This window comes from Batrachochytrium dendrobatidis (assembly GCF_000203795.2).
Source record: "Batrachochytrium dendrobatidis JAM81 unplaced genomic scaffold BATDEscaffold_4, whole genome shotgun sequence".
Taxonomy (NCBI): domain Eukaryota; kingdom Fungi; phylum Chytridiomycota; class Chytridiomycetes; order Rhizophydiales; genus Batrachochytrium; species Batrachochytrium dendrobatidis.
Genome location: NW_006281102.1, coordinates 933,382 through 959,532, shown reverse-complemented (window position 1 = coordinate 959,532; position 26,151 = coordinate 933,382). Strand labels below are relative to the sequence as shown.

The 26,151-nt window shown below is 39.8% G+C and overlaps 12 protein-coding genes across 12 annotated transcripts; 7 read left to right on the top strand and 5 right to left on the bottom strand.

Moving 5' to 3' along the window:
* Nucleotides 1-2,446: 2,446 nt before the first annotated feature.
* On the top strand, nucleotides 2,447-3,080 carry BATDEDRAFT_24089 (uncharacterized protein; the record flags this gene model as incomplete). Its single annotated transcript, XM_006677845.1, has 4 exons — nucleotides 2,447-2,481; nucleotides 2,593-2,743; nucleotides 2,851-2,918; nucleotides 2,987-3,080. 4 exons carry the CDS (start codon nucleotides 2,447-2,449, stop codon nucleotides 3,078-3,080), a joined length of 348 nt encoding a protein of 115 aa, XP_006677908.1.
* Nucleotides 3,081-4,165: 1,085 nt separating this feature from the next.
* On the top strand, nucleotides 4,166-6,059 carry BATDEDRAFT_36841 (uncharacterized protein). Its single transcript, XM_006678005.1, has 8 exons — nucleotides 4,166-4,204; nucleotides 4,290-4,436; nucleotides 4,534-4,670; nucleotides 4,777-4,955; nucleotides 5,056-5,121; nucleotides 5,286-5,347; nucleotides 5,429-5,505; nucleotides 5,583-6,059. The coding sequence occupies exons 1-8, from the start codon at nucleotides 4,184-4,186 to the stop codon at nucleotides 6,019-6,021; spliced, it is 1,128 nt and encodes a 375-aa protein (XP_006678068.1). The 5' UTR covers nucleotides 4,166-4,183; the 3' UTR covers nucleotides 6,022-6,059.
* Nucleotides 6,060-6,670: 611 nt separating this feature from the next.
* BATDEDRAFT_16333 (uncharacterized protein) lies at nucleotides 6,671-8,373 on the top strand. The gene is made up of 3 exons (XM_006677724.1): nucleotides 6,671-6,733; nucleotides 7,090-7,326; nucleotides 7,401-8,373. The coding sequence occupies exons 1-3, from the start codon at nucleotides 6,704-6,706 to the stop codon at nucleotides 8,202-8,204; spliced, it is 1,071 nt and encodes a 356-aa protein (XP_006677787.1). The 5' UTR covers nucleotides 6,671-6,703; the 3' UTR covers nucleotides 8,205-8,373.
* Nucleotides 8,374-8,548: 175 nt separating this feature from the next.
* Nucleotides 8,549-10,722, bottom strand: BATDEDRAFT_24086 (uncharacterized protein; the record flags this gene model as incomplete). The annotated part of the gene is made up of 2 exons (XM_006677844.1): nucleotides 8,549-10,012; nucleotides 10,588-10,722. The coding sequence occupies 2 exons, from the start codon at nucleotides 10,720-10,722 to the stop codon at nucleotides 8,549-8,551; spliced, it is 1,599 nt and encodes a 532-aa protein (XP_006677907.1).
* A 1,184-nt stretch (nucleotides 10,723-11,906) lies between these two features.
* On the top strand, nucleotides 11,907-14,912 carry BATDEDRAFT_87509 (uncharacterized protein). Its single transcript, XM_006678180.1, has one exon. It carries the CDS (start codon nucleotides 12,204-12,206, stop codon nucleotides 14,568-14,570), a length of 2,367 nt encoding a protein of 788 aa, XP_006678243.1. The 5' UTR covers nucleotides 11,907-12,203; the 3' UTR covers nucleotides 14,571-14,912.
* A 369-nt stretch (nucleotides 14,913-15,281) lies between these two features.
* BATDEDRAFT_34837 (uncharacterized protein) lies at nucleotides 15,282-17,061 on the top strand (the record flags this gene model as incomplete). The annotated part of the gene is made up of 5 exons (XM_006677955.1): nucleotides 15,282-15,812; nucleotides 15,941-16,024; nucleotides 16,122-16,211; nucleotides 16,319-16,673; nucleotides 16,763-17,061. The coding sequence occupies 5 exons, from the start codon at nucleotides 15,282-15,284 to the stop codon at nucleotides 17,020-17,022; spliced, it is 1,320 nt and encodes a 439-aa protein (XP_006678018.1). The 3' UTR covers nucleotides 17,023-17,061.
* A 135-nt stretch (nucleotides 17,062-17,196) lies between these two features.
* On the bottom strand, nucleotides 17,197-19,183 carry BATDEDRAFT_34836 (uncharacterized protein). The gene is made up of 7 exons (XM_006677954.1): nucleotides 19,085-19,183; nucleotides 18,922-18,976; nucleotides 18,633-18,823; nucleotides 18,490-18,571; nucleotides 18,171-18,340; nucleotides 17,485-18,093; nucleotides 17,197-17,401 (listed from the first exon to the last, which is right to left on the bottom strand). The coding sequence occupies exons 1-7, from the start codon at nucleotides 19,137-19,139 to the stop codon at nucleotides 17,343-17,345; spliced, it is 1,221 nt and encodes a 406-aa protein (XP_006678017.1). The 5' UTR covers nucleotides 19,140-19,183; the 3' UTR covers nucleotides 17,197-17,342.
* A 183-nt stretch (nucleotides 19,184-19,366) lies between these two features.
* BATDEDRAFT_29841 (uncharacterized protein) lies at nucleotides 19,367-19,588 on the top strand (the record flags this gene model as incomplete). The annotated part of the gene is made up of 1 exon (XM_006677900.1): nucleotides 19,367-19,588. The coding sequence occupies one exon, from the start codon at nucleotides 19,367-19,369 to the stop codon at nucleotides 19,586-19,588; it is 222 nt and encodes a 73-aa protein (XP_006677963.1).
* Nucleotides 19,589-20,229: 641 nt separating this feature from the next.
* Nucleotides 20,230-21,639, bottom strand: BATDEDRAFT_87872 (uncharacterized protein; the record flags this gene model as incomplete). Its single annotated transcript, XM_006678076.1, has 3 exons — nucleotides 20,230-20,572; nucleotides 20,657-20,854; nucleotides 21,011-21,639. 3 exons carry the CDS (start codon nucleotides 21,637-21,639, stop codon nucleotides 20,230-20,232), a joined length of 1,170 nt encoding a protein of 389 aa, XP_006678139.1.
* A 625-nt stretch (nucleotides 21,640-22,264) lies between these two features.
* On the bottom strand, nucleotides 22,265-22,465 carry BATDEDRAFT_10762 (uncharacterized protein; the record flags this gene model as incomplete). Its single annotated transcript, XM_006677697.1, has 1 exon — nucleotides 22,265-22,465. A coding segment is annotated over one exon (201 nt), but the record flags the coding sequence as incomplete, so codon positions are not given.
* A 2,632-nt stretch (nucleotides 22,466-25,097) lies between these two features.
* BATDEDRAFT_33105 (uncharacterized protein) lies at nucleotides 25,098-25,622 on the bottom strand (the record flags this gene model as incomplete). Its single annotated transcript, XM_006677912.1, has 1 exon — nucleotides 25,098-25,622. One exon carries the CDS (start codon nucleotides 25,620-25,622, stop codon nucleotides 25,098-25,100), a length of 525 nt encoding a protein of 174 aa, XP_006677975.1.
* A 111-nt stretch (nucleotides 25,623-25,733) lies between these two features.
* On the top strand, nucleotides 25,734-26,054 carry BATDEDRAFT_10586 (uncharacterized protein; the record flags this gene model as incomplete). Its single annotated transcript, XM_006677677.1, has 1 exon — nucleotides 25,734-26,054. A coding segment is annotated over one exon (321 nt), but the record flags the coding sequence as incomplete, so codon positions are not given.
* Between the last annotated feature and the right edge of the window lie 97 nt (nucleotides 26,055-26,151).

Genomic DNA, 26,151 nt, shown 5'->3' with positions numbered 1-26,151 from the left:
GTAAGAAGAGCCACCTTGTCAATTGTGTTGGTAGTGGTAGAACCAAAACTATCCAGAAGCATTTTAAAAAAATTACCACGAATGGTAGAGTAGGATACGAATCCAACTTTGATTATGATGGTAGGGTCTGGTTCACCAATCGTCTGTCTTTTAACCTTGATTGGAAGCGTCATATCTACTAGCGGAAATTCACCTTGTTTCGTGGTTAATTGCGGTGCTTTGGAGGCAGCATCCATCAAAGATTGTATTTTGATCTCAGCACATCCAATACAATGGTTGTTTGTAAAGTCTTCATAGTCGTAGATGTATGTAAAAACTGTCCAATCGGCTTCGATTTCATGCGACTTGATGTGCCTATTTTACAAGCCGTCAGATTTGAATAAAAGAATCTGCAATCTATGATGCTTGTGATATACTGATGTGTCATATATTCAAATATAACTTACAAAAATACACGCTGGTTCCAGTTGGGACTTAGCGAATTTCGAATGACTTTGGTTCGAAATGTGCGTTTTCTAGTGTCAATAGTAAAGTCTGCGAATTAGATGGTAGCAGATTAAGATGAACGTGTCTAGCTTTCATATCAACAACGTACCCAAACGATATCACTGCAAAAGGATCACAATTGAACGATCTGATGTGACTCGCTTCAAATGGTAGATTGCGCGCACCAACAACTATGCATCCCAAAACCGTACACTCGTAAGCATCTGCTTTATATTTACTACAAGAGTTTCACATACAAATCATACTTTCAAGAGTAAGCAATCCAAGAAGTTCTGAATGGTTTAGTGATGGTTTTTCTGTCAACTCCAAAGTACTTGTGTTGCTGTCTAAAGCAGAAATCCCTGCTTCCAAAAAAGAAGCATCTTCCTTTTCAGGCTGCGTGAAGTTGTTGAAGTAAACATCTATGAAACTGTCAGTATACTTTAAAGCGCATATTGGGTGAATGGGAAGGGCTGGTTTAATGAACCCCCGGTTCGTAAACAAGCCAAATGAATTCAGATAAAGGCATTACCATCGGCGGGATCATCACTGGTAACCATAGTGGCACGATCCCAAGACCTTGGAACATACTGCTTGAAAATATCCTTGAGGTCTTTATCTAGTTCGCCAACAATCCCTATACGGATATTGATATCTCCCTTGACAGTCTCGTCTGATTTTCGCGGATTAAGAATGTGCCACGACCCAATATTTTTTGGATCCTCGTAGTCTCCAGTAAAGTTAATGATGGATGCCACCGGTATAGAAAGCTGGCCAAGAAAATCTCGTCCAATAAAATCCTTGTCCCATACTGTGAGCTCTAGTGATTCTAAAAGATAGATGAAGTTGGAATTAGTCATTAGAAAAGAGCATGTTTGATAGAGTTTGATGGTCCATTTAGCTACCTTGGGCGTGCGAGGTAGTAATTGTGCTATGAATCATGAACGTGTTCAAATTAGTATGCATGAAAAGACTATTCATGAAAATCATAATCGAGCCTTGAAATTCAGTTTAACAACTTGAAGATGTGATGATAATATAACAAGCCAGGAGCATACTGTTCAAGTACACCATAGTTTGCGCCACATCAGCTTCAGTTGACTCGTAAGGTATTCATTGAATGACATACTGATGTCAATTTTTAATGAGCAAAGTAATAACTTACAAAACCATTTCAGTATTCCAAACAGGATTGAGTGAGCGGTTGATGACAGGGGTCTTTTGCTGCTGGTCACCCAATCTTACTACTACATATGGATCGCTGGTTCCACCCCTATCTTTAGCAAGCAGGTCTCTGGCAGAAAGCACTACGCATGGATTAAAAGTTTTGTAAGTACAAATCAAAGAATAATATAGCTGGCTAAAAATACTGAATGGGTAGTCAGTATCTATGTGACAGCATACACTACCATACCTTTACACTTGATAGTTATAGCTCTCATCAGTTTGATTGAACACGGGAAAGTCGCGCTTTGCTTTACCATTTCGGCTCAACTTAGCCAGTGGGCTATGTTGGTCTGCAGTGCTATACCTGTTTAGACATCAAGTGTAGTTGATTCAAACCATTAAACAGCTGCATAATCAGGCTTACTTGAACTATTTATAAACCTTTTTTCCTATAAAGAATGCTACATTATTAAACTGAAAGAATTTCAACGGTATTGATTTACAGTCGTATTCACGTAAAATAAAACACTTGTATTTGCAATGACTTTATTCTACTTTGAAATAAACAGTCGTCAAATATTCCTTGTGGTTTCCTATTAGACACTGTCTATTATGCATTTTGACACTCCTATCTAGCGTCCATTCTATATCAATGCATCAACCATTGAATTTGGCAATGCATATAATCACGTGAGCTGATTTCATGTTTTATAACTGTTTTGTAAAACTTTTTTTTATCGAGTTTATATTCAGTATCGAATATAATAGCACCCATCTATCCACTTTGAAGCAAATGACCCGAGTAGGAAGGAAACGACAACATCACTGGTAAGTAGCTTGGTCATGTTTAATGCATCTATTCTATTTAAAATACCATATGTTTGAACACCTAGTCTGGATATGATTATTGACTTTATTAATGATATTCAACCCATCTAGTATTCGAGATGTCAAGCGAGCCACCAGGACTAGAGCACGTACAAGAGATTTAGACCAGATATTTGAGGATATGGCTAAACCAGTTGAAGTATTCAAGAATGTTCCACAAGATACAGACTTGCCTGGAATGGGTCAAAACTACTGCATCGAGGTAGAATTCTTGTTCTTGTACATATTGATGGATGAATGTTTGATTTTGATTTGATGCTGGCCAAAAGTGACATAACATGTGCTTCTATTTGAAATATGCTTGATTAGTGTGCTCGCCATTTCATCAATAGCTCAGCACTTTTAGACCATCAGACAACAAAATTGCACAAGAAAAGGTAGTTTAATCTGTGCTCCATCGAATACAAATCTTGCGTACCCACAATTAACTTTAAAACATGTGAAGAGTCAAGGTTTTGGCAACTGGAAAGGCATATACTCAAAAGGAAGCAGAGGAAGCAGTTGGATTAACCACAGACAATGGACCACTGCGATCATAAGTATTTGACTCTAGCTGTCGGATGCATGGCATTGGAATCAACGAGACTATCAATTGAGATGCAATTCAAGTTGATTTGGATTGAGTTGCAAAGTTTAAATTGGCTGGGAAATAAAGTTCATAACAATAGTGAATCCAAGGATTCCCTCTTGGCGTGGTTGGATAAATCAGTGCATAATTGAGTGCATTTCTAAAACCAAATCAGTGCTGCAAACATATTTTGAACTTTTGACATTTACAACATGCGACTAGACTGGCTGGTTCTGACGGTTCTGGTTACTGCTATTAAATCAGTGCATGCTCAGCTATTGGTAATCCATTCCTACTCTATAGTTCTGTTTTTATAGACATAGTTGAAACTTGACTCGGGCTGTTCAAATCTTCTAATGTTGAATGTGTTTCTGATCTTAGTACAGAGTATCGGAATGCAGAGGTTTCTATGGTCCACAGGAAGTGCATAGTAAAACGAGCGGATTCATCTCAGTTTCTATTACTCCAATCTTGTCATACGGTAGCATTGCAATTACCATCATCAACCTGCTTGACACTAATCAATTCGTCATCGACCCATTTAGCGGACATGAGTTTATATGCACAAAACAATATATTCTTAACGGCATTTGTTCAAAAACTGAGTTGGGAAAGCTGCATATAGTTCAACCCTCTTCGTCGGGATATACTCGGCCTATGTATCCTATTCTAAGTGAGCGTATTTTGTGGGCTCCGCCAAATACTATTGATGGTGATGCAATTACTTTGAATGACCAGGATGGCATTGGGCTAAGAAAACGACAAGATCAAGCACCCACTATATCTGCTACTACCACTACCAATACTACTGTTACTTCACAAACCACTGTACCAACGTCATCAGTGGTGAGTGGATCTACAACTATACCAACATTGTCAACTTCATTACCAGCAGCATCTCCGTCTCCAACAATACCAGCACCACCCGTTTATATTATAAATTCCACAACAGATATTGTGTATAATGTTGCCGAGTCGGGCATGTATTGTGTGTTGATGCTGACTGAGCAGAAAAAAGATCAGGATTATTACCTATCAGTTGTCATGAATGGTCCTTATGGGCTGCTTCCAGGCATGTTTTATCCAGCGTGGATTGTAAGTTGAAATTGAACTCTTGTTCAAGCAATGACAGATCTACAAGAGTTGGCCATTCAAACTAACTGTTGAGTCGATGAATTAGTTTTATGGCGTGATTTCTATGGCCTACTTGATTCTGGGGATTGTGTGGATGTCTTTGTCGTTCAAATACTGGAAAGATATATTGCCTATTCAACATTTTGTATCTGGAGTGATTGCGTTTTTGATTATTGAAATGGCATTTAATTTTGTAAGTTTATTGCATGCATTTATCTTTGGCCGATGAATATTTTGTACGATTTTATGGGCGGTGTTATGTGCACTAATCTTGTTTTGGTGAATTTTAGGGAATGTATGATAATTACAATAATACGGGAGTCGTATCCATTCCATTGATGATATTTGTGGTTATTTTCAATTCTGGACGAATCAGTTTATCCTTTTTCATGCTTTTGATTGTAGCGCTTGGATATGGGGTTGTCAAGTAAGTAGCGCAGCTGAATATCTACTATAGTATGAGGTTTAGAAGCAATCATTGCTTGACAGTTTATATGTGAGATTTACTGATATATTGATGTTTGGCTGATCAGACCCACTCTTGGAGATACTATGAAGCGATGCATCATTTTGACTGTGGTGCACTTTGTGTTTGGAGTCTCATACGCGACAGCATCGTTGGTATCGGCAGAAAAAAATAACTTTACGATCATCATATTAGTTATTCCCCTTTCATTGACCATGATGGCATTCTACGTTTGGACATTTACTGGTATGCATTCAAGTTTGATTTGTCTTTGAAATGTTGGAATAGGATTGCATTGTTTTTCATCTGTTATTGATTGTATTCATTATTGTGCCATCAATAACAGCAATTACAGAGACTATGGCTCGACTTGAAGCCCGTCGACAGAGTGTCAAGCTGCGTATGTATAACCGTGAGTATCAGTCACTTTGATTTGGAGTTTATCAATCTATACAAATGTGTGGATTCCATCATGCGATTAGCAAGATATACAATCAATTTGCTGGCCACTTTGGGGTATTAATCAAAATTTATATTTTATTCGTGTTGGGTGATGCAATATTAATGGATTACTAGGACTGGGATACATTCTTACTGGTTCTGCTGTTGCAATTATTGTGATTGCGGCAGCCAATTCAGTAAGTGTTGAGTGTTGATACTGCCGAGTCATTTGTGGATAAAAGAGACCAGTTTTACAAACCATGTGTTTCTATATTTAGGTGAATCTTACACATCGCAATGATCCGAAGTGGATTGCTGTACAATGGAAATGGCATTGGATGCTGCTGGACGGCGCGTAAGTTTATATTTACACAATGCATGGTATCCATACCTGCAGATTACTCATTTCAATACAATATGCCATGATTTTAGGATGAATACGATTTACTTTCTTGTGTTTGTGAGCATTCTAATTCTTTGGCGACCAACAGAAAACAATCAACGCTATGGTCTGGACCAACTAGCGCAAGACGATCCTGACGAGGACATAAATGGAATCAAACTACACGAAGTATTGCACAATGTGGATGAGTTTGGCGAATTTGACGACGAGTTTGGGCAATTTCATGATGATGAGCTGGAAAGTGCCGAAGATGTTTTAAAATGGGTTGAGCAGAATGTCGGGAGCACACAAGCAGAGGCAAATGGAGTGGTAGTTGGGTCTGCAACAGGGGTTGGATTGGGTGAAACTGAGGTGAGATCACGACATTCAAATGCTTTTACTCCAGTCCAGTTGACTAGCACACATGTACGATTGCAATCGGAGGATGTTGGATTGCCTGATGCGCATTCCTCGGATAAGCTTATTTAAATTCGTATTCACGTAAAATAAAACACCGTATTTACCCCACGGTCAGAGCTCCTATTTTGCTTCAGAATAAGCAATAATTAAATATTTATCTGCCCTTTTACTAGAAATTGATTACCTCTAGTAAACATTCTTAATTCTTCAAAACACAAACTATAGTTTCAAACTAAAATGATTCTCATTGTAGGATCACTAAATTTGGAACCAGATTCATGTATTACAGCCCAGATGTTGGACTCGATTGTTGTCAAACTCAGATTTATATTTGTTGTATTTTAAAGTTTTGTTTGTGCTCTGGTTGAAAACAAGATTGCATGTCTCGGGAATGCAACAATTGTTTTCATGTCAGTCACAATGGAAAGATCAGTAAATTGGCACCCATCATTTGATGAGGCTGACCAAACTGTAAAGATTCACTTGTGATGTTTTTGGCACATATCAAGTCATCGTGGATGTGGCTTGTAATCTGCAGACTGGCTCAACAAGCCTTGTGTTGATTTCAGGGACAGGTTTGTGCATTAAACACAAAGTGCAATAGTTGCCAAACAGCCACCAAGAATATAGCGACTGGCCATTAAATTTGGATATCCACACAGTTTTAAGTTTGGGGTGTGGATGACGGCAACTTCTCTTCCTGAAACCATTTGACATCCAGGTCGATTGACTGCTGCAGTTATTATTTCGTATGTCTAGAGATCGTTTGAACGAAGTTAGGGTAAGCACTACTAGGATATCGAGTGCTTTGTTGGAATGGTTGAGGCAGTGGGTATTTTGGAGCAACTGCAAAGCCTTGCAAGTCTATTGCTTTACAAGTATACCACTATAGCTATTGCTTGCGTTTCATGGTGATTGACTATTCTACTGGCTTTCAGTACTGCATTCATCTACCAATAACTACCAGCTAGCTTATTGTGGGGGTTTTCAAGGACACACTGTGTCTAAAGTCAATCCTGCTCCAAACCCTCCCTAAATACTACTAATTATGTAGCATACACTAGCTTATTTTGTTGAAACCACCGTTTACAAGAATGCTGACCTTGCATTTGTATTTCTAACCTTTTGACGTTTCAGAATGGTAACAGTCGTGAAAACCTTGGAGGTTTGTCATCATCCCGCAGTATTCCACAGGGCCAGCAGCAGTATTCTCAGCGGGGAGATAGTGGTCGTTCGTCTCCTTATGCCGACCGCAACTATGCTCGTGGCACTAACCTGACACAGTCCCGAAATGAAAACAGCTATGAGATGTCAGGTAGAACCAATCCTCCCAGAAGCGCTCCTCGCAATGGCGGCGGTGATTTCTATAGCGAGGTGATTGCCAAGTCTTTTATTGCTGATAGGGAAAGTGTTGGTATGCAGAGTATTAACGTTTAGTCTTTTGTTAGGTTGATGAAATTCAAGCATCTATCGATGCAATCAATCGCTCCGTTGCAAGTATTGAGCAGCTACATAAGCGTGCACTTGTTGGTGTAAGCCAAGATGAATCGTCTCGTATCAACAGAGAGCTTGATTCAACACAGACAGAGACCAGTAATCTTATTGCAGATGCACGACGTCGTTTACAGCGCATTTCCAATGAAACCAAGTCCATGAAAGGTGGCGGTGACTCTCGTTCTAGACAAAATCAGCAATCTGTGCTGGCACAGAAACTCATGGATGCAGCCCAGCGATACCAGAACATTCAGGTAACATACAAGCAAAAGTATCGTCAGCGCATGGAACGAGAGATTCGTATTGCTCGTCCAGATGCCACACGTGATCAAATCGAACAGGCATTGGACTCTCGTAATGGACCAGTTTTTTCACAGGAAATGCTGTCCAGCCGTGTTGGCGAGCAGCGTCGGGCTCTCCAAGAGGTTCAGGGTCGGCATGTCGAGCTGCGCAAAATGGAAGAGTCGATTGAAGAACTTGCACAGCTTTTCCAAGACATGCAGGTTCTGCTAACTGCTCAGCAAACTACCATTGACACGATTGACACACATGTGGAGAATGCAGTTACATATGTACAAGAGGGAGACAAGGAATTGACACAGGCGATCCGGCATAGAGAAGCATCGCGCAAAAAGTGGTGGATCTTGACGGGTATTATTTTTGTGATTCTCGTGGCATTGGCAATTGTATGTTATGTGCAACGATGCCAGTTCTTTGGTGTGTGTGAGGCGAAGCCAGCGCCTGCTGCTTCTCGTTAAATCATACGATTTAAGGCTAGTTGGTCAAGGCTCTTTGATTTCTATATACAAACATGTGCTTAAGCTTTCTCATTTTAATCAAACCCTGCAGCCTATTTCCATCTGATACTATTTACAGTTTCCACTTTTTATTTCAATAGCGAATTAAAATAAGTTTGATCTCTCCATGTCTCGAGTGTTTTGTATTTTTAGTCAGGCTTTGGACCCGTGCTTGTTATAATTTATGCTTTTCACTCTAATCCATCTTTAAAGTCTATTCCAACATATTTGAAACCATTTTATTAAAGAGTTGGCGTCACAGAAAACCGATGCGTTCAAGCACTAAATAATGAGCTTGTCCATATTTACTCGGAATCGCTGTGGTCAGCCTTGATGCTCTCAGACTTGACATCTTTTTTAAGTTTGTGGATCTTTTGGTTGGGATACTGACGAGCAGCAAATTTATAAATGTCCTGTACCATTTTTGCGTGAGCAGGATCATCCGACTGTTCACAGTTTCTCAAAAGTTTTACTACATGGTTAAATGAAACAGAATGTCCATTGCCAATAATATCCTGGAAAAGTTGAAACTCGAAAGCAAAGTCCTTGGCAGCATCACAGGACTGTAATATCAGGCTGACAATATTTTTATGCGAGAGAATCTGGTAAGTAGTAAGAGCAGGGATAAGAGCTTTCACAGAGGCATGATCAAACTGGGAAGTATATCCAGCGAGAAGATCTGTATATACAGCTCGAGGTCGGATACGATGTTCTTTGATTTTTTGTTTAATAGCATCCAGAGTATCATTACTGGTCTCGCTCGATTCTGAAGGAGCACAAGATCCAATGGCTTTGACCATGGCAGAACATAATCTATTCACCGCCCGAATTGAGTGAGCTGATTGATCAGCATACTGTCTCCACATGTCATCTGTTTGATTGCAAAGTGCATGGCAAATAATTTCCTCTTGTTCGACTCTAGATGTGTTGCGGAATGGAGTGTTGCGTATATCAGACAGATAATCAAATCCCTTTTGTGGAGTTTCAGAGTGATTGGAAATCAGCAGCTGAGCATACAGCAATGGCTCACATAAAGTACCATCCACTGCCATGTAATCATCGATTAACTCCTGCATCTTAGCAAAATCCTTTTTACGATAATAGCATAAGAGTGCAGGAAAGTAGCAATGTATGTTGGGTTTCGTATGATCCGATCTTTTCATGGCATCAATAATCTTGAATAGCCTTTCAGGTTGGTTGGTGTGAGCATACGCATCAATCAAAACCTTGTATGGGAATGTGTTGCGAGAAATTTCGCACATTTTCTTAAAATGGTGGATACCTTGTGCTTCATCGCCAATAGTAATATAACCATAAACAAAGTTTGCACGAGCTTTAATACTCATTTTCTCCGTCAAACCAAGACGTTCAATATGTTCCAGAGCATTATCCAGCATTATCCTGTTCTTCGTTTTGGAATTTACATAAGTAATGGTTTCAAAGCTAGACATTTTAGGATCAACTTTTTGTTTTTGCATGAATCGATAAACGTTATTGGTTCTGGACGCACGAGTGATAATTGTGGGGTCACTAACTACGTTTTTTTGTGGGAGATTGATGATGCCAAGTATATCGTCATATAGCGTAGCATTAGCTGATTTGAGCAATTCGGGATAGTTGTTCTGCAACTCAAGATATAGTGTATATGCACGAGAAAAATTCTGGTTTTTAAGAGCTTTAAGTAGACCAGAGTAGGTTGGAGTTGGAGTAGCGGGTCGAAAAAGACTGAATATAGTCTTGGGGCGAGTGCTATTTGCAATCGCTTTTTTCTGAATAAATTCAGCTTGTAAAATAATCTCACTGAGATCTAACTTTGCATTGGGCTCAGTGGATGGACTAGCAGACTCAGTGGATGTACTAGCAGATTCAATGGATGGACTAGCAGATTCAGTGGGTGTACTAGCAGATTCAGTGGGTGTACTAGCAGATTCAATGGGTGTACTAGCAGATTCAATGGGTGTACTAGCAGATTCAATGGGTGGACTAGCAGATTCAGTGGAAACTGCAGCTTGAGTAGAATCAGTAGAGTAAAGCTTGATAAGTGTACGGTTCAAATTGTAGGAAAAACTACGCTGCGTAGTTGAAGAATAAGAGGATGCAGCAATCCTGAATAGTGCTCGAGTCTTGCAGGCAAACATAGTATAAGCTGGTGCTTGAGGATCAAATTGATAAAACTGATCTAAAAAATTGATAAAATGGCGTTGATGTGAACGACTACGATCATTGAATTAGTGTAGCTTCAAACTCGTTATTGTACTCGTAAAGTGAAATATTTGTATTCATCCTGCTGTTGCTGTATTATGTTTTGAAATAGAAAACAGTTGAATATTCGTCGTATTCTTACTACAAATTGACTGTTCAATAGACTCGACTCTTTAGTAAACACAACATTCATCATATAATATAGTCTATAGTTTTGAACTGAAATGCTCTTTTTGAGTCTCCCTTTTTTTTCTTTTGGAATAGCCATACACTGCATGATCGACAAGTTTAAAATCAGATTCATGCATTGCAATTCGAATATTAGGCTTGACTGAATATTGTCAGAGTATCCCAGCCTCGCAAATATATTCGCATTCAAGGAAATAATGATTGCACAACTCGGTAATGCAACTGTTGTTCTCATGCCAGTCACTCAACATCATAATGCTTGGTTTGAATGAAAGAAGGGCTGGAGGTTGAACAAGTGATGAGTGCACCAGAACTGTAATATGAATACTGCTTTAAATATTTACTCGGTTGTTTTTATAAAATAAGCACAGAGGAGACCAGTGAACTAAAGAGTTTAGTGGACAATATTGTTCAAGTCTAGTTTGAATTATTATTTCATGAAACTTGTTTATTATATATTTCGAGACTTTTATTAGTGGTTTATTTTAAATGAATACGGCGGTGGTAGCTATTGAGTACTAGTGTGATATGGCGAATTAGAGTTAGGTACATGGGCTCTGCTTACCAGAGTAAACCTGCAAGCAACGACTTGGCCCGTGTGTGAAGAGTAGTTACTTGGTCGAGTGTGGATCAGGCAAGGAATGATTGGTGTGTGCAGCGACTGATGTGATTGGTGAAGAGATATGATTGGAGGAAAGCTTTTTTCTTCTAAAGCAAAACAAGCGAACACAACATCAGCGAAAAGGTTCTTTCTGCTGCATCCATTCGAGGGTTAATTTGGCATTTTTCTCTTTTCTTGCAGTTGGATCAGCATCTTATCTTCCTTTTGCTCGAGCGCTTCCTAGCTTCTTTTCTTCTCCGACTCGACTACTTTCCACCAGCAAATTCCCTTTGCAGTGTATATACCCTATATCAGTTGTTTTGTATTCAAGTTTAAGCTTACAAGTCAATGTAAGTTTTTCAAGATGGTTGCAAATCATGGAACCCGCCTTTCTTCCATACCATAGCTTATGCTCTGGCAAAAGTGGTCATCTACTTGCACCCAATTCAAACCATATATTCAAGTATGTTTGAATATTGTGAGGGTACAATGCCTAGCCTGTAATTGGCGGATGAATGTTCAAGCAGTGCATTTATAGTTTCATTATGTATATGCTTTCCTTTGCTGCCAGATTTGAAACTGCTTAATTTGGGGGTTGGACTGCGTACCCTATTTGATTCTCTAAATTATGGCGACTAGAGTCTAATTTGTCTTTTTTGCTTTCCAACTTTTTCTTTTTGCCTATTCGATTGTCAACGTGACGGTCGATTGCATTAGTGGTTTTGTAGGAGCCAAACTCACATTTCACTTGCTAGTGTACTCAACCAACTGCACTCACCGACTTGAATCCCGTGGATTGTTTCTCACCATCGCTACAATCCAGTCAATTGTCCATTCTGGTAAATCCCGTTTTCACTGCAAGTAGAAAGGACTGCTATAGTTTATAGCAGTTTACGTGCGAATTTATCCAACCTAGAACGGTTTTGTGCAACGTACTGCCACGAATTCATCCTAATAAGCTAGCTTGTATGATGACCACTGCCATGACTTCTCCTCCAGCTGCTGATGTAGCCCCAACAGCCATTGATTCCACTGCGGACATCGTAAAGACGGATTCGCAAGAAACGCTGCATATGTCATCCACTTTTGATCAATATCGTGACGATTCTAACAGCAATCTTGTGCCCTCAATGAGAATCAAACCTTCGAGCTGGGCCGAAGGTCCATGCAGTTCAGAAACTAGCTCTCCATCTGCCTCATTTCCACTTGCTTATGTAGACTCTGAATACGGCACTTCTGGAAATAATCCTACCGCTCCTGACTCTTCAAAGCGATTAGAAAGCTTTTTTGGTTTTGTGTCGACTCCTTTGGATGCTGCCATTCTTATTCATGCCGCTTGCTCTCAATCTGACATTGTTACGCCCATCAAACGTCGATTGCTATCTGTCGAGCGTGACCTCATTCGGTCAGGATCCATTTTTGTTTTTACCGAGTCTGACTCGGGTATGAAAAGATGGACGGATGGCATGCGCTGGTCAAAGTCGCGTGTTGAAGGACAGTTTTTGGTATATCGTCGTGTTGATCCTAAGCGTCCTAGTAGTGGATTTGTAGCTTCTACTGGTGCGGTGACACCATCTGGACCAAAGCCTGCATCTTCTCTTGACTCTGCGCCTGCTTCTGGCTACACTACTCCAAATGGTACCAATACGACTTCCGTTACTGTTCAACCACGAACCGCTTTTTGGCTTGATGCGGTCGACGCATCTAATTCCCAGTTATGTGTTGATCAAAACATGCCCTGTAGTGCATCTAGTATGGACAATGAAGACCACGTACATGATTATATTACAGTGGCTAGCAATAGCAACGCCGCTACCGTTACTGGCAGTCATGTTGGCGAGCCTCTCTCTTCAACAGCTCTTGCTTCATCCAACGCAGCCTGTCTTGCATGGGCCCCAGACTCTCAACAATTTTATGCACTAGGAAAGCGATCTCACTCTCCTACCCGATCTTCGGTTCATCATCTACCCCTACCAACTCGACCTTCCAGTGCCATGTCATACAATTCCGCACCTGCAAGTAGTCCAGCAGCTACAGACGATTATGACAAGGGTGCAATCGAGGATGTTGAATATTCAGGTTTTATGGCTTCAAATCCAGTGATGAAACGCCAACGCACCTTGGAAAACTCTATGCCAACACGTCTGCATTCTGCACCAATCATGCGCCGTCAAACTTCGACTGAATCGACTATATCTACAACCTCGTTTGGAAGTGCAGGAGGATCTCCGTACACGGACGATACGTTGTCTAAAAAGACATTTTCTGTCAAGATCCGAGGTGTTGTGTCGCATGTGATTTGTTATTTCACGCGCATGGATGTTGCATCTGGTATTTTGCCCATTCCTGCCAGCTGTAAAGGGTTTGCAGACTTGGTTGTACCTCGCGAATATCTCGATCCAGGAAACTTTCGTCTCCATCCTAAAGGCTCTACTTTTGGTTCAGTATCAGCAACACCCTCTATGTCGTCGGATGTAAAGGTTGCGTCTGTTGTCAACCAGTTTGGTGATGTATCTGCTAATCCAGAAATCACCTCACGACCGCGATCAATTGCACCAGCATCATCAAGCACTAGACTACCACGATCATCTTCATCGTCATCATTGTCTTCCAAGAAAAAGTCGTTGTTGGGCAATGGCAATGATCTTTTTTCTACTCCTCCGCCTCAATCCTTCCTTTCATGCATTATTGCAGCTGCTGAATCAATACACTTTAACGAAATGGATCATGCCAATCATATGGACACTGTATGCACCGATCAGCCATGGATATCCCCATATTCACTTCCAACTCCGCCACCATCAAGCAAATCCAGCAACGCCCAACCAATTAGCAAAAGATCCATTCGTAGTCGTTTACGCAGTGAGCGCCTTGTGACAATCACTCTTGCAGAAGCAACGCTTTACGATGTACCTCTTCCACTAGAATTTCAGGATCTTCACGAGCAGATTTCACAGCTGTTTGCGGTTTCTAATGCCAAGAGTCTGTGCATCACTCTTGCAGGATTAGGAGAAATATGTGATATTGAAACATTTTCTTTGATTCACTCTGGTGATGTGTTGAATGTTACACTCAGGACATCACCATTACTTGCGTACAAGTGTGAGACACTTTTGCCTGTCATCAAGGCCGAACCACGCTCTGAACCTCGTATTACTCCTGAAGTAGGAGGTATGGTAGCAGGCTTGAACGATATGAGTGACTTGTCCGAGGCTACCACCCAGGCAGCACTTGCACTGGCTACTCTGTCGGGTGCTTCGGGTGATTCCAGCTCCATGAACTGGCAACCTAATCCTGTTTCCCATGGAGCGCTTGCATCAACCTCTGTACTCTAGTGAGGTCGGCTTGGTTGGAATCTATAGTCAAATGCCGTCCTTGGCTTCAGTTTAAAGACCTTTGATCCTAATTCTAGATCTTGACGATTTCCTTCTGCCGTCGCACTTCCCTGTGCTGCTTTTGCTTACTTGCCCGTTATTATTTGTTACTACTACCTCACAAACATCCTTTGTTCATCCCTTATTCCAACGCAAGTCTATTTTTCATTGACCAGAAATTACTGCATCCAAACATTTGTGGGCCGCAGATATGCAGCTTATTGCCACTCATTGCTGCTATTGCATATTCGTGAGAATGGTCATGTTGGATATTCAAATAAACCACATTTATTAGACCGTTTCATTATATTATATCATTCATAGGTGTTGCATACTTTATATTAGCTGTGGGATCAGATGCTGTACAGCAATTTTGGCAGTTTGGATTTTATTCGAAACTTGAATCGATTCCTATTTTGTAACTGTTCTACACCCGAATCTAAAATTCACTACATTACTGTTGCATTCTGCTTTTTAAATTACAAATGTGATGCTTTCAACCAAACTCTACTGGCATATTATAACACAAATTTGGCCTTTATTTCACAGGACATGTAAAAGCCTAAAAACACCAATATTGATATCTACGCGTATTTTTATTCAAACTTGGCTTACTTTCTAGTCGCATCAGCCTATTGTCTAACCTTTCAACATTTTAGTATGGGATCTGGTATGTCTACGCTATCTCTTTTTAAAAAAACAAGCGCAACTAGCGCACCCGTTCTTGCTCAAGCCAAAAGTGAAATGACCAACATTCCTCGACCCAACATAGAATACCCAGCAGAATCCAAAGGTGTTGACACTGTTTCTAAACAAGCCCATGAAAACACTAATCTAGAAAAAGTCGCCGTTGATTTGGAAATGATAAGCATCGATGATATATCAAACGAAATCCAAACTACCCAACCAGAATATGATACTTCAATGGGCACCAATACTGAGGCATATGATGTTCAACCACGCTTGTCTGTTAAAATATCTGCATCTCATAGCACAACAGAAACTGTGGATGAACCTATTACAATTACAAACAATATAAACCAATATCCATGCGCAACAATTCCTCCACCTTCTATTCAATCACAGACTTTTATTGAGTTGGAAAACAATATTGCGACGAATGAAATGGTTGCGGATACATGTAACAATTTAACTCAAATCAAAGAATGCGATCAAGAAGTGCAAAATATGTGTTTTATGGAAGTATGATTTCACTGCTAATGTCCTGTACCAAGATGTGTCTTGATATTTCATGATTTGCATGTCCTGTGATGGACTGCTTACCATTACATGGAATTTCTTGTAAACTGATTTAATTTTTTAAAATATAGAATATGCAACTAGAAAAACAATTGGAGTTGTCCAGAAATCAAATACTTGAATTAAAACGCTGTTTGGCGGATGCTTTATCTGCAGTAAGTACTCTGATGACTTGATGTAGTTGAAAAATATGCTACCAATATACATGGTATTGCTTAAAATAGTCGGATACTCACATCATCAATTATTTAGCAACGAGTGCCTGTATCGGCAATAAGAAGTCGAGATCCGGTAAAAGAGAACAATGGCATTCCACCACGCCCCACTATTCATTCAATGTTGGTAAATCTATTTGCTTTAGAATTGATTTGAATGTGCTTTAATATCTTAGGATGTAGTTTTGAATCGCAAATGATTTTATTTTTATTCAAACTCAATACAATGACTAGAGATCCAAACCACCATTGATCCCAGTTAGTCCAAATCAAGTCGCAAAAGGGTTATCAGATTCATCGTCTTCTCAAACACTGTGTTCATCAATTTCGACAATTCAAAAACAAATTCTGAACGATCCAACTCCAACACAAAATGAATTGGGTTCCAGTGTGTCTGATGCAACCCTATTTTGCCCATTTCATACCCAACACATTGATTTTCTGGAAACATTATTAGCGCAAACAAGTGATAAGCTCACAGAAACAACCAAAATATACGAGAGACGCTGTGAAAGACTTAAAATGTTTCTCACAAAGCAAAAAACAGAATCCACAGTACGAATATTTGAATTAGAGACCCAATTAAATGGTAACGTATTGAACTATTCAAGTATAAATACTGTTTTGAGCTAGTATTGCATTATTTTTATATAATTGTGCTCATGTTTTTACTTTTAGCTTTAAAGTCACGTTTGTTGGTATCCAAGTCGCCAATGCTCTTGCCAACCGAATCGACTGCATCTTTGAAAGGAGTATCACCGCCATCTTCAATGATGCTGCATGAACTTCCCCCGCTTTCCGGTCATGATGTACGATTATCATCATCAAAAGATGTTGTCATGCTAAAGCATCAGCTAGAATCAAAGGATTTGCTAATTCGAGCCCTGTCTATGCAGGTGGATGCACTTGGTCAAAATCACACTCTTGAAAATAAATGAAACAATGGCTTATATAAAATAAACCACATTCATTTAATCACTCTCTCATTGATTGTACCTTGAGTACCTATATCTCCATTCTTATCCCTTATCTCGAGTCGTGATTCAAAAACACAGCATCGTCCAGTAAACTGACATCAACCATTGCACACGACTAAGCGGTAAACAGAAAATGTAGACAATGATAGATAGTATGTAGTTTTTATTTTGAACGATTTTTTAAAAAAATGCCGTTCAAATAAAACGGTGCCCTTTCTATATGACCGAGACAACTGCAAACAGGCTTAAAAGTCAATATGTAAATGTAATAACTCGAATACTCAGTCTAGTCGCTGGCGATATTTCTTTTCTATTTTTGATGTATTTTTGCGTTTAAATTCTAAAAACATTGGTTTGGATTAGAAACAAGATTGGTTATTTAAACAAATACACATATTTTCAAAATACTCATCAAAGTCGTACTTATTTTGACAGGAGAATCATCTACATCGGTCGAATCGATTTTTGGTGAAATGCTCACAGATTCATCCTGATTGATGGTGGTTTTGAGCATAAGAACATGTTCACTGATAAGGGTAGAAGCCGCTTGGATCGGGTGTAATGTTAAAGGCGTAGATGAAGGGTTTGAAGCTGCATTGAAAATATTATTTATATCTAACGAGGGCGATAAGGATGTAACATCGTTGCTCAAAATAGCCGGCTGTGCATTTTCCACAGCAATAGTAGCATCATTATGGGCCAACTGCACATCGTTATTGTTGAATTCCGATACAAAACTGATTTGGTCCAATGTTTCCAAGTCGGATGCATTTGGACTAGAATGACACGCAGATATAGCCAAGCTTGACTGATCTTGTCTTTCTCTAAGTCGGCCAAACTCATTAGTGGCAAAATCGGAGTTATATTTTGATTGCCTAGACTGATTTTTTTGTGTGTGATGTGGCTGACGATAGTTTTTTGAGGGTGAAGGTTTGTTATTTCCAGATCGAGAGAGCAACCGTGTATAATTTGATACGCCATACTCTATTGCAAGATCATTTAGGCGATCTATTTCTGGCTTATCAAGCTTTCCTAGAATTTCATGAATATTTTTAGTAGGTAAAAATGAGCAAGCAATTAATGTCAAGTCAACTCGGCCATATTAGTACTGGCATGAAAATACGCAAAAATAGAACACCATGGATAGACTTGAAAAAGGATATTTGATAATATATCTTCAAACTTTTCTTGAGTGTTTGTGTTGGATAAATCCTCTGATGACGGGCTGGCTTTGGTTTTACTTGAATAATCATATCCAATGTTTACTCCTTTGAGTGGTCTGTATATACACCAATTACAAAATAAACACTCGAGTTAATAAAAGACAAATTATTGCAAGAATTTCAATATTGAATCTATATGCATTAAATAGGTATGATATTATAAAGTAATGAAAGCTTAAAATCTGAACACATCAAATCAACTAACTTTACAGAGCGACTTGAATATCCATTCTGAATGCTTGTATTCCAATAGTAGTCAACATCATCAATGCAGTCTTCTTCATCACCTAAATATAGTAAATTTGACCTGTTAAATGCATGATGGGTTTAAAATTGTAGATATCAAACACTTGCATTGCTGGCGAGCCTGATCAATCAGATCAGCATATCGCTCAAAATTAAGCTCCGATTCGTCATGTTCGGCATTGACTTTCTTTTGTTCCAAATCAGCCGTTGGTTGCTGTGATGGTATTACATCCAATAGCATTCGACCGTCAAACCGATCGACCAGTAAATCGCAGGTTCCTGGTAATTGCACGCTTTCAATGGTAGATTAAATGTCAGGTTGTCATTTTCAAAAAATGGGTTCGACCACAAATCGATTATCCAACAAGAAAGCCTATCAATGACGGCTTACAGACTGTTTTCACTCTCAATATATTGGTGCATGCTGTTATCAGCAATCAAGGGATCTGCAAGGTGATACAGTATCAATACAGTTAGCGACTCCAATCAAAAGCCAGTACGATTCTAAGCCATAGAATGCACTCGTTAGAACGGACAGCCTTTCACCAACACACATTTGGTTCCACCTATTCTCAAAAGAGAGTGTTGGTCTGCTGTCTGTGAAGCCATGAATGCATGTCTGCGCTCGGCTCTTTTACGGCCATCTGCACCCTACAAAGTAGTTACGAATGCATGGTTTAGATTCACAACCCAACGTATCGGTTGAACTGGAAGCTACAAATCCAACACATGCCTTCATTCGACCCTCACCACGGATGGTTGACTGCAGAGTAAGATTTTGTTGTCAAGTTTTCGTCCATTCAGCACACTTGTCACCGAATTGGTAGACCTTCAATATGAAATCTGCAAGACCGATTTCTACAACAGCGTCAAAGAGACTGTCCACTTCGCTGGGAAACTCATACAAGGCATTTCCAGGCTCGGCTTCGTCTTTTGGTTCTCCCAGAAGTCAATCTGGCAGCCATTCTGATGTCTTCAAGGTGAATGGAAACCAGATTGCAGTCGACCATTTATTCTCTATTGCCTACTTGCAGTTGATATCGATTAAAAAGAACTGACACATGTCTGGGTATAAACAGAAACCACCAACTCCAAATCGTACTCCTAAACGACTTGAATCAACGGCAAAGCCTCAAGCTAACAATTTTGGTACCGAGCAATATTCGCCACCATCGAAACTGGATAGCAATGTCAAGGAAATGGAATTGGTAAAGCAATGAGCTAGGCTAAAAGTGTCAATCTTGAACATCTTTAACTCTGACTGTTTTATAATGCATTGGTCGATGCTTGAATTCAGACATCTAAATATGCAATGCTGGAAGAGCAGAATCTCCAAATAATCGATGCTAAATTAAGATCAAAAACACAATTTATCTGAGATAGGAAATCTGGGCCAAAAAGAGTAGAAAGAATAATGGGAAGTTTGTTAGTTTGAAATATTAGGAGGTCTCTGCCAGACTCATACTTGATGTCTTCAATGAAACCGTTGAATGGTACCATAGTTCCTCATAATTTAAGGCAGGAATATCGAAAACAGATTTAACGTTAATTACAACTACCCCACACAATTACAAATGTAATATTGTCCATGTTCTAATTCCCTTACAATCACCTTAGTAGTATAATCTCACCAGTTGATGAAAAATGTGAGATCATTTGTATATGCGAGATCCACGCCTGTGCTTTATTTAATCCAGGATCAAATGGGTTTATACAAAAAACAATCTTCTTCCTCGTCGCTATCAGATGAAGAACCTTCAACCTCTTTTTGACTTGGTTCGGAATCAACTGGACTTCCGGATACACCATCACAATGATGCTCCAGCTTGAGTATCGCCAAAATGTCTTGGGTCATTTCCCAAACTTCAAACGCAGTGGGTCTCTTGTCAGGTTTTTTATCAAGCATCTTTTCAAGCAGACTACGAAACAAAGCACAAAAGTCTTCGTATCCTTCCTTTTCGAACAAGAGCAGTAATTCACCAACAGAGTCACTTTCAGCTATTGTATAAAATCCATTAAAACCAATCGCTTTTCTCCCTTTCCTAGCGATTAGTTTAGAAATATGCCTAAAGATTTCAATTAGTTTTTTCATTTTTTTCCTACACATTAGCTTAAAATTTACATACCGTTTAATCCCAAATAGCAGCATCCCTAATTCGAGATAGATAGCCCCCAAAGCAAAAATGTCTGCCGAACGTCCTACTTTTTCTCCTCTGGCTTGTTCCGGTGATATGTAGTAAGTTGTACCTCCTATCTTCATTGATTTTGACTCTGAGTTGAAAATTTTTGAAAGCCCGAAATCACAAATCACAGGGCTGATATGACTATCGCCAATTTGTAGAAGAATATTAGCAGGCTTTAAATCCCTATGCTTCATCCTTGATTTATGAAGGAAAGATAGGCCAGCAGCAAGGCATGCCATCCAACCAGTAATGAGAGCCAAACGCATGGGGCGGGTACTTGTTTTTCAAAATTCATACTTCATTGGAGCTTTTAAGAATGAATCCAAATCCAAATCACACCAAGGGGAGAGGATGAAATAGAATTTACCACCTTGTTCGTAAGATGCATGATAGGAGATTAGGTGAGGATTCTCTGGCGCCTTTAGCAAAATTTCAAGTTCAGAATTAATCACAGCATCATTAGTAATGTTTTGCTCCTTTCGTGCGAATTTTTGACCTTCCATTTGAACTTGCTGTACGATACCGTAATTACATGTGCTTGTTTTTGATTGTGGGTTGATTTTGAAGGGTACAGTTTCATACTTTTGAAGTATTTTGTGTTCTTTCGGTTTAAAGGTGACTGCGAAATGAGACGACTGAGCTTCCATAAAGTCGTCAGCGAATGCTTCCGTACATTGGAGGTATCTCATAAACTGAGTGCGAGTGATTGGCAAGCGAAAGTCTTTAAAGTCTGCTTTGACAAACTTGAGAATGGTGTCGTTTTTGATGTTTGGTGAATTCTTGATAATTTCCAAAGTGGTTGGGAGGAATTCCAGGACATAGTGACCGACGGTGAATTCCTTATTGAATTGAAAAGGAGCATCGAAATCCACTCCTGGGCATTCTTGCTTTAATGACTGAATATCAAGCGTAGGTTGATTTTCCATAGTCTTGAGCTGAAATGTAAACAAAAATTCTACGATTTTTTCAAAATCTGAATCACTGCTGGATGGGTTTACGTTGGTGAGAGTACTAGGAAAGATGGCTCAAAAAGCATTTACACTGGGAATGGCAACCACAAGTCCTCATGTGCGATGGGTTGAACACATTAGAAATCTTCGTAATGGAAACAAACCATCTTTGGTTGGGAAAGATACTTTTTCAAACCTCTTGAGCTGTTTGGTCTAGGGTTCCGCATTTGCAAAATTTTGTTATTTGACTCGTCAATATCTTTTGCAATGCGAAATGGACCTCTGGATTTATTTCGCACATTTCACTGCAAATTTGCGAAATTCACATAAAATTCGCTTAATAATATGCTAAACAATACATGTATCATACTATATTTCGACAGTCCGAGGTAAAAACAATATCAACAACGACCACATCTACGGAATGCGTGCAAAAACTACGCATGTATATCGTTGCTTTAAAAACGAGACAAGTATCCTATTCCAGATCTCCATCCTTTGGAAACCGTCTCCTGCAATTATAATAAATTCATATGTAACCCAGCATTTCTCCTTTCAATCCATCTGCATATGTAAGTTTTCTACCATTGAATAACTCAAATCACCAAATTCCACCTCGCTGCCAATTTCCCAAGCAGATAATAGCCCTGATTGTCTGATCGCTCAGTCTGGTCCGCGAATCAGTAATTAAATGCCTTGCCTTTGAAAAGGCGTGCTCCGAGGACGCAGATGTGACTGGAATTGCTAGATAATCCCTTGCCATTTTTGTAAGCAAGGGGAAATCCAATCCATGATGTTTCCACCACTCCAATGGGTCTTGCCTAGGATCCACCACTTGAGTATTCAAATATTCTTCGAGTTGCAAAGTAGAAGCCAACTTTTTCTTTTAAAAAACCCTACTTGCTGGAGTAGGTGCATTCGAATTCTAATGAAATGAGCGTGACAAAGTTTAAATACAAGTAATTACGCATGTGATTATCTGACAAGTCCAATGCCGTTTTGAATACCTCTAATTGCATCAAGCCACTTTGATCGTCGTACTCGGCATAAACGCTCTGGATTTGCCTTTTTGATTTTTTCTTTCTGAAAAGCATTTTCTTGGACATTCTGATTTTCGTCGTCGTAAAACTCAAGTTTGTGTTGAGGATCAAGTACCACAGCGATCACACAATGGTTATTGGAAACATTAAAATACTTGTCAAGCCTCGTTTGAGATGCATTTGGGATGCATTTGCTGCGCCTTTCAAATTTCCAATGTATCAATTGCAAGCGATTCATTGGCAATTATTATCCGACGACTTGCTGGAGTTCCAGAAATCGAAGCGTCTAATCATTGTCCATAATCACTGACGGCATTTTCACAATGGTCCAATAACACGTTGTACCATGGTATAACGTATGACAACGTTTGATACTTGTTGCTGCTGCATTCCATTGTGGCTTGTTTAAATGGTTGAAAGAAATGCACTAATTCAGTCAAGTCGTCCCAATCTCTCGCTGACGGCACGTCAGGGATCTTCTTTTCCATGTACAATTGATCCAAGATTTGAACGAGTGGTCCTAATTAACAAATTTAAAGACAACATGTTATTGCAAATTTAACTGCAGGTTGGCATACATAAAGTGCTCTTGAAGTTCAGCTCTAGATCCTTGACGTACCTCGCATTTTCAAAGCTGTGACCAGCATATCGAATGTAGAGTTCCATCTCGTGGCGACATCAAGGATTGGCTTTAAGATTCTCCCACTATCATTTTCAGTTGTTCCATCGATGCGGGGCAACATCGTAGCAATTTAATCCCTTCCCTCAGTGTCTCGATTGATGTCTTGATCTCTTGATGTGCATCTTGGGCGGCAAGATCAAGGACATGTGCAAAGCAACGATGATGACATTCGGGAGATTCCAAATAACCAGAATTGATGAGCTCTTGAATGAAAACCTCATTGTTGGACGCATTGTCAGTGCAGATTCCTAAAATGAGCGATTTCCTATCACCGCATATGGGTTCCACAATCTGCTTGAATAATGCCGCAATGTTCTGACTGCTGTGGCTGTCATTAAACACAAGAAAGTCGACAAGAATGCATTTCAGTTTCCAATTTTTGTCAATAAAATGGGCAGTGACAGCCGTGTAAGCAACATTGTCTGGCGATGTCCATATGTCGGTCGTAAACGAGATCTTGGATGTGTTTTCTTTGATAAGAGCATAAACGTCAGCTTTTGCAATTTCGAAATCACGATTCACAATTTGTGATACAGTATCGGCGGACTTGAAAATGATATGCCTATTGATGTACAACATCATTTGTTGAAAATACGGATTCCCAACAACCAAAAACGATTGCTGGTCACCAACGATCCACCGCTGTAGCTTGTTTTGAAATTCTGTCTGGGTAAACCCTGTCAGTACAAGAAAATAGATTACATCAAAAAATACAATATTAATATTCCAGACAGCAGAAATAATGACGCATCATACGAGTATGCAATGATTACCTTTTTCAAAGCAGTCTTGAATCTTACTTTGTAGTTTTGTACCCTTCAAACTTATACTTGTGGAGTCTTTGGAATACCGATCCATTGCATCTGATAGAGCGTCGCAGTGTTTGGTCACCAAATGGGCAACAAGATTGAAGTTGGTTCTTGAATTTGTCTTGACGAGCTGCTGACAAACTTTACAGGGAATTCTCGCCTTGTCAAGGTCATTTATATCATCAAGCTTGTCAAAAAACTGCCACACCAAACTGGCCTTTGAGACTTTAGACAAACGTGTGGTTGTTAAAGGAATAGAGCATGGGATTGAGGGTAAGGAGGACGACGCATGGTCATGACTGTCGTCGGTCTTCCTTTTTCCTTTGCTTGCATTCTCGTGTCGATCGATGGACATTGACGACAGTTCATACACACCCATAGAGGAAGTTACATTATGTTATAGCGTGGTAGTTTAAGGTGATCTCAGGAACAGGAATACGAAATAATGATTATTTCGCAATCCAAAAATCCATTTCATTTCGCATTTGCGAATTTTTTGCGGAACATTAGACTCATCCAGCACTTCAAGCGACACTGATGCCGTCATGTAGCATTTCAATAAAAATGCTTTTGCCTTTTCAGAGTCTGTTTTCTTGGCAGCTGCTGGCATTCCCTTTGACTGGTCAATTCCCTTTAATATAGAGCACAAATTTGATGTCAATTTGTGATTTTTGTCTCCAAAGCATCTTCTGGACACCTCCGTTGCTCCTTGATCCAGTCGGCAAAGCGGTCGTAGTCACTCATTTGAAGGGTGAATTAAGCTCCTGCGTCTTTTTATAATCGAGACACCACTGGAATGTTGCGGAGCTTTCCAGCGAATCACACAAATCTCCCCACTAAGCACTGATTGTTCAACTAGAATTTAGAATTCGTGTGAATTGAGACTGATTCATTGAGAAATGTTTATTGAAGGATGAATGTTCTTTTCATCCAATTGGGAATTGGAAATACTCTGTTCTGGGCAAGAAAATCCATTCCCAACACGTTTACATCAGCAAAATGGCTGCCCTTGGGGGAAATGTGAGTCAGGATGGCTTCTTCACTCTGGATTTCAACCCAGAGTGATTGCGGTAGATGAGAGTCCTTCCCGATCAATGCTTCCATGGCTTCCTGGCATAGGAACGTGGTTGGAGAGCCTGTATCAATCAAAAAGATGATGTTGCAAGCAGAAGCCTCCTTTGTTGTTTGGCGTCGACAAACCAATGTCACCATAAGTCGATGATTTGGAACCCAAATTCTTCCTGCTGCCGGAAACATCCCTGGAAACGCTGCTGGTCCCAAATAGTCAACTTCCATAGCCTCAGCAATGACTCGTAGTTCTTTGGCAGTTATGTCGGTCAACAGCAAGTCTTGGAGGTCCGGTTTGATGTATCCAGGAGCGTCCATGAGTAAGTGTCCACTGCTGTCGCTGTGGTTGTGAAGGGTCATCGCTGGTCTGTCCACCTTTTGGTTTTGGGTCGAGTTTTTTCACTTATCGGCGGAAAAGTTTATAAACAGCAGAGTTTCCGCAATTCAAGTAAACACAATGAAGTTTGGCACTACACCATCTTATACGTTGATCAAGTTGAAGAGACTGTTCAGTTTTACGAAAAAGCCTTCGGTCTGAAGAGACGCTTTATCCATGAAAGTGGATATGCGGAGGCGGAAACTGGGGAAACAACCCTGGCCTTCTGCGACCACCAACTTGCTACCTCAAATGGCGTTTCTTATCAAGGACATGATTCCAACAATCCCCCTGCTTTTCAGATCTCATTCGTCTCTAACAATGTTAATCAAGACTTTCAATATGCGGTTGATAATGTCGCTGTTGCCATGGCCACGCCGAAAACAAAGCCTTGGGGACAAGTGTTGCCTATCTGAAAGATACTAACGGATTCATTGTCTAGATCTGCTCACCTGTGGGTCAGTAATGAAAATAGAGTAGCTCAATGTCGATATATGGAACCTTATTTTCGAC

Excerpts from the sequence above, each read along its gene's own strand:
- BATDEDRAFT_36841 (XM_006678005.1), top strand. The coding sequence starts at position 4,184 with ATGTTTTATCCAGCGTGGATT. Across the intron at positions 4,671-4,776 it reads CTTGGATATGGGGTTGTCAA|ACCCACTCTTGGAGATACTA; the intron begins GTAAGTAGCGCA and ends TTGGCTGATCAG. Across the intron at positions 5,506-5,582 it reads TGGATGCTGCTGGACGGCGC|GATGAATACGATTTACTTTC; the intron begins GTAAGTTTATAT and ends CCATGATTTTAG.
- BATDEDRAFT_34836 (XM_006677954.1), bottom strand. The coding sequence starts at position 19,139 with ATGGCTTCACAGACAGCAGACCAACACTCTCTTTTGAGAATAGGTGGA. Across the intron at positions 18,977-19,084 it reads GAGAATAGGTGGAACCAAAT|ATCCCTTGATTGCTGATAAC; the intron begins GTGTGTTGGTGA and ends ATCACCTTGCAG. Across the intron at positions 17,402-17,484 it reads TGATTCTCCTGTCAAAATAA|AATTTAAACGCAAAAATACA; the intron begins GTACGACTTTGA and ends CAATGTTTTTAG.
- BATDEDRAFT_87509 (XM_006678180.1), top strand. The coding sequence starts at position 12,204 with ATGATGACCACTGCCATGACTTCTCCTCCAGCTGCTGATGTAGCCCCA.
- BATDEDRAFT_16333 (XM_006677724.1), top strand. The coding sequence starts at position 6,704 with ATGTCTAGAGATCGTTTGAACGAAGTTAGG. Across the intron at positions 6,734-7,089 it reads ATCGTTTGAACGAAGTTAGG|AATGGTAACAGTCGTGAAAA; the intron begins GTAAGCACTACT and ends TTGACGTTTCAG. Across the intron at positions 7,327-7,400 it reads GCGGTGATTTCTATAGCGAG|GTTGATGAAATTCAAGCATC; the intron begins GTGATTGCCAAG and ends GTCTTTTGTTAG.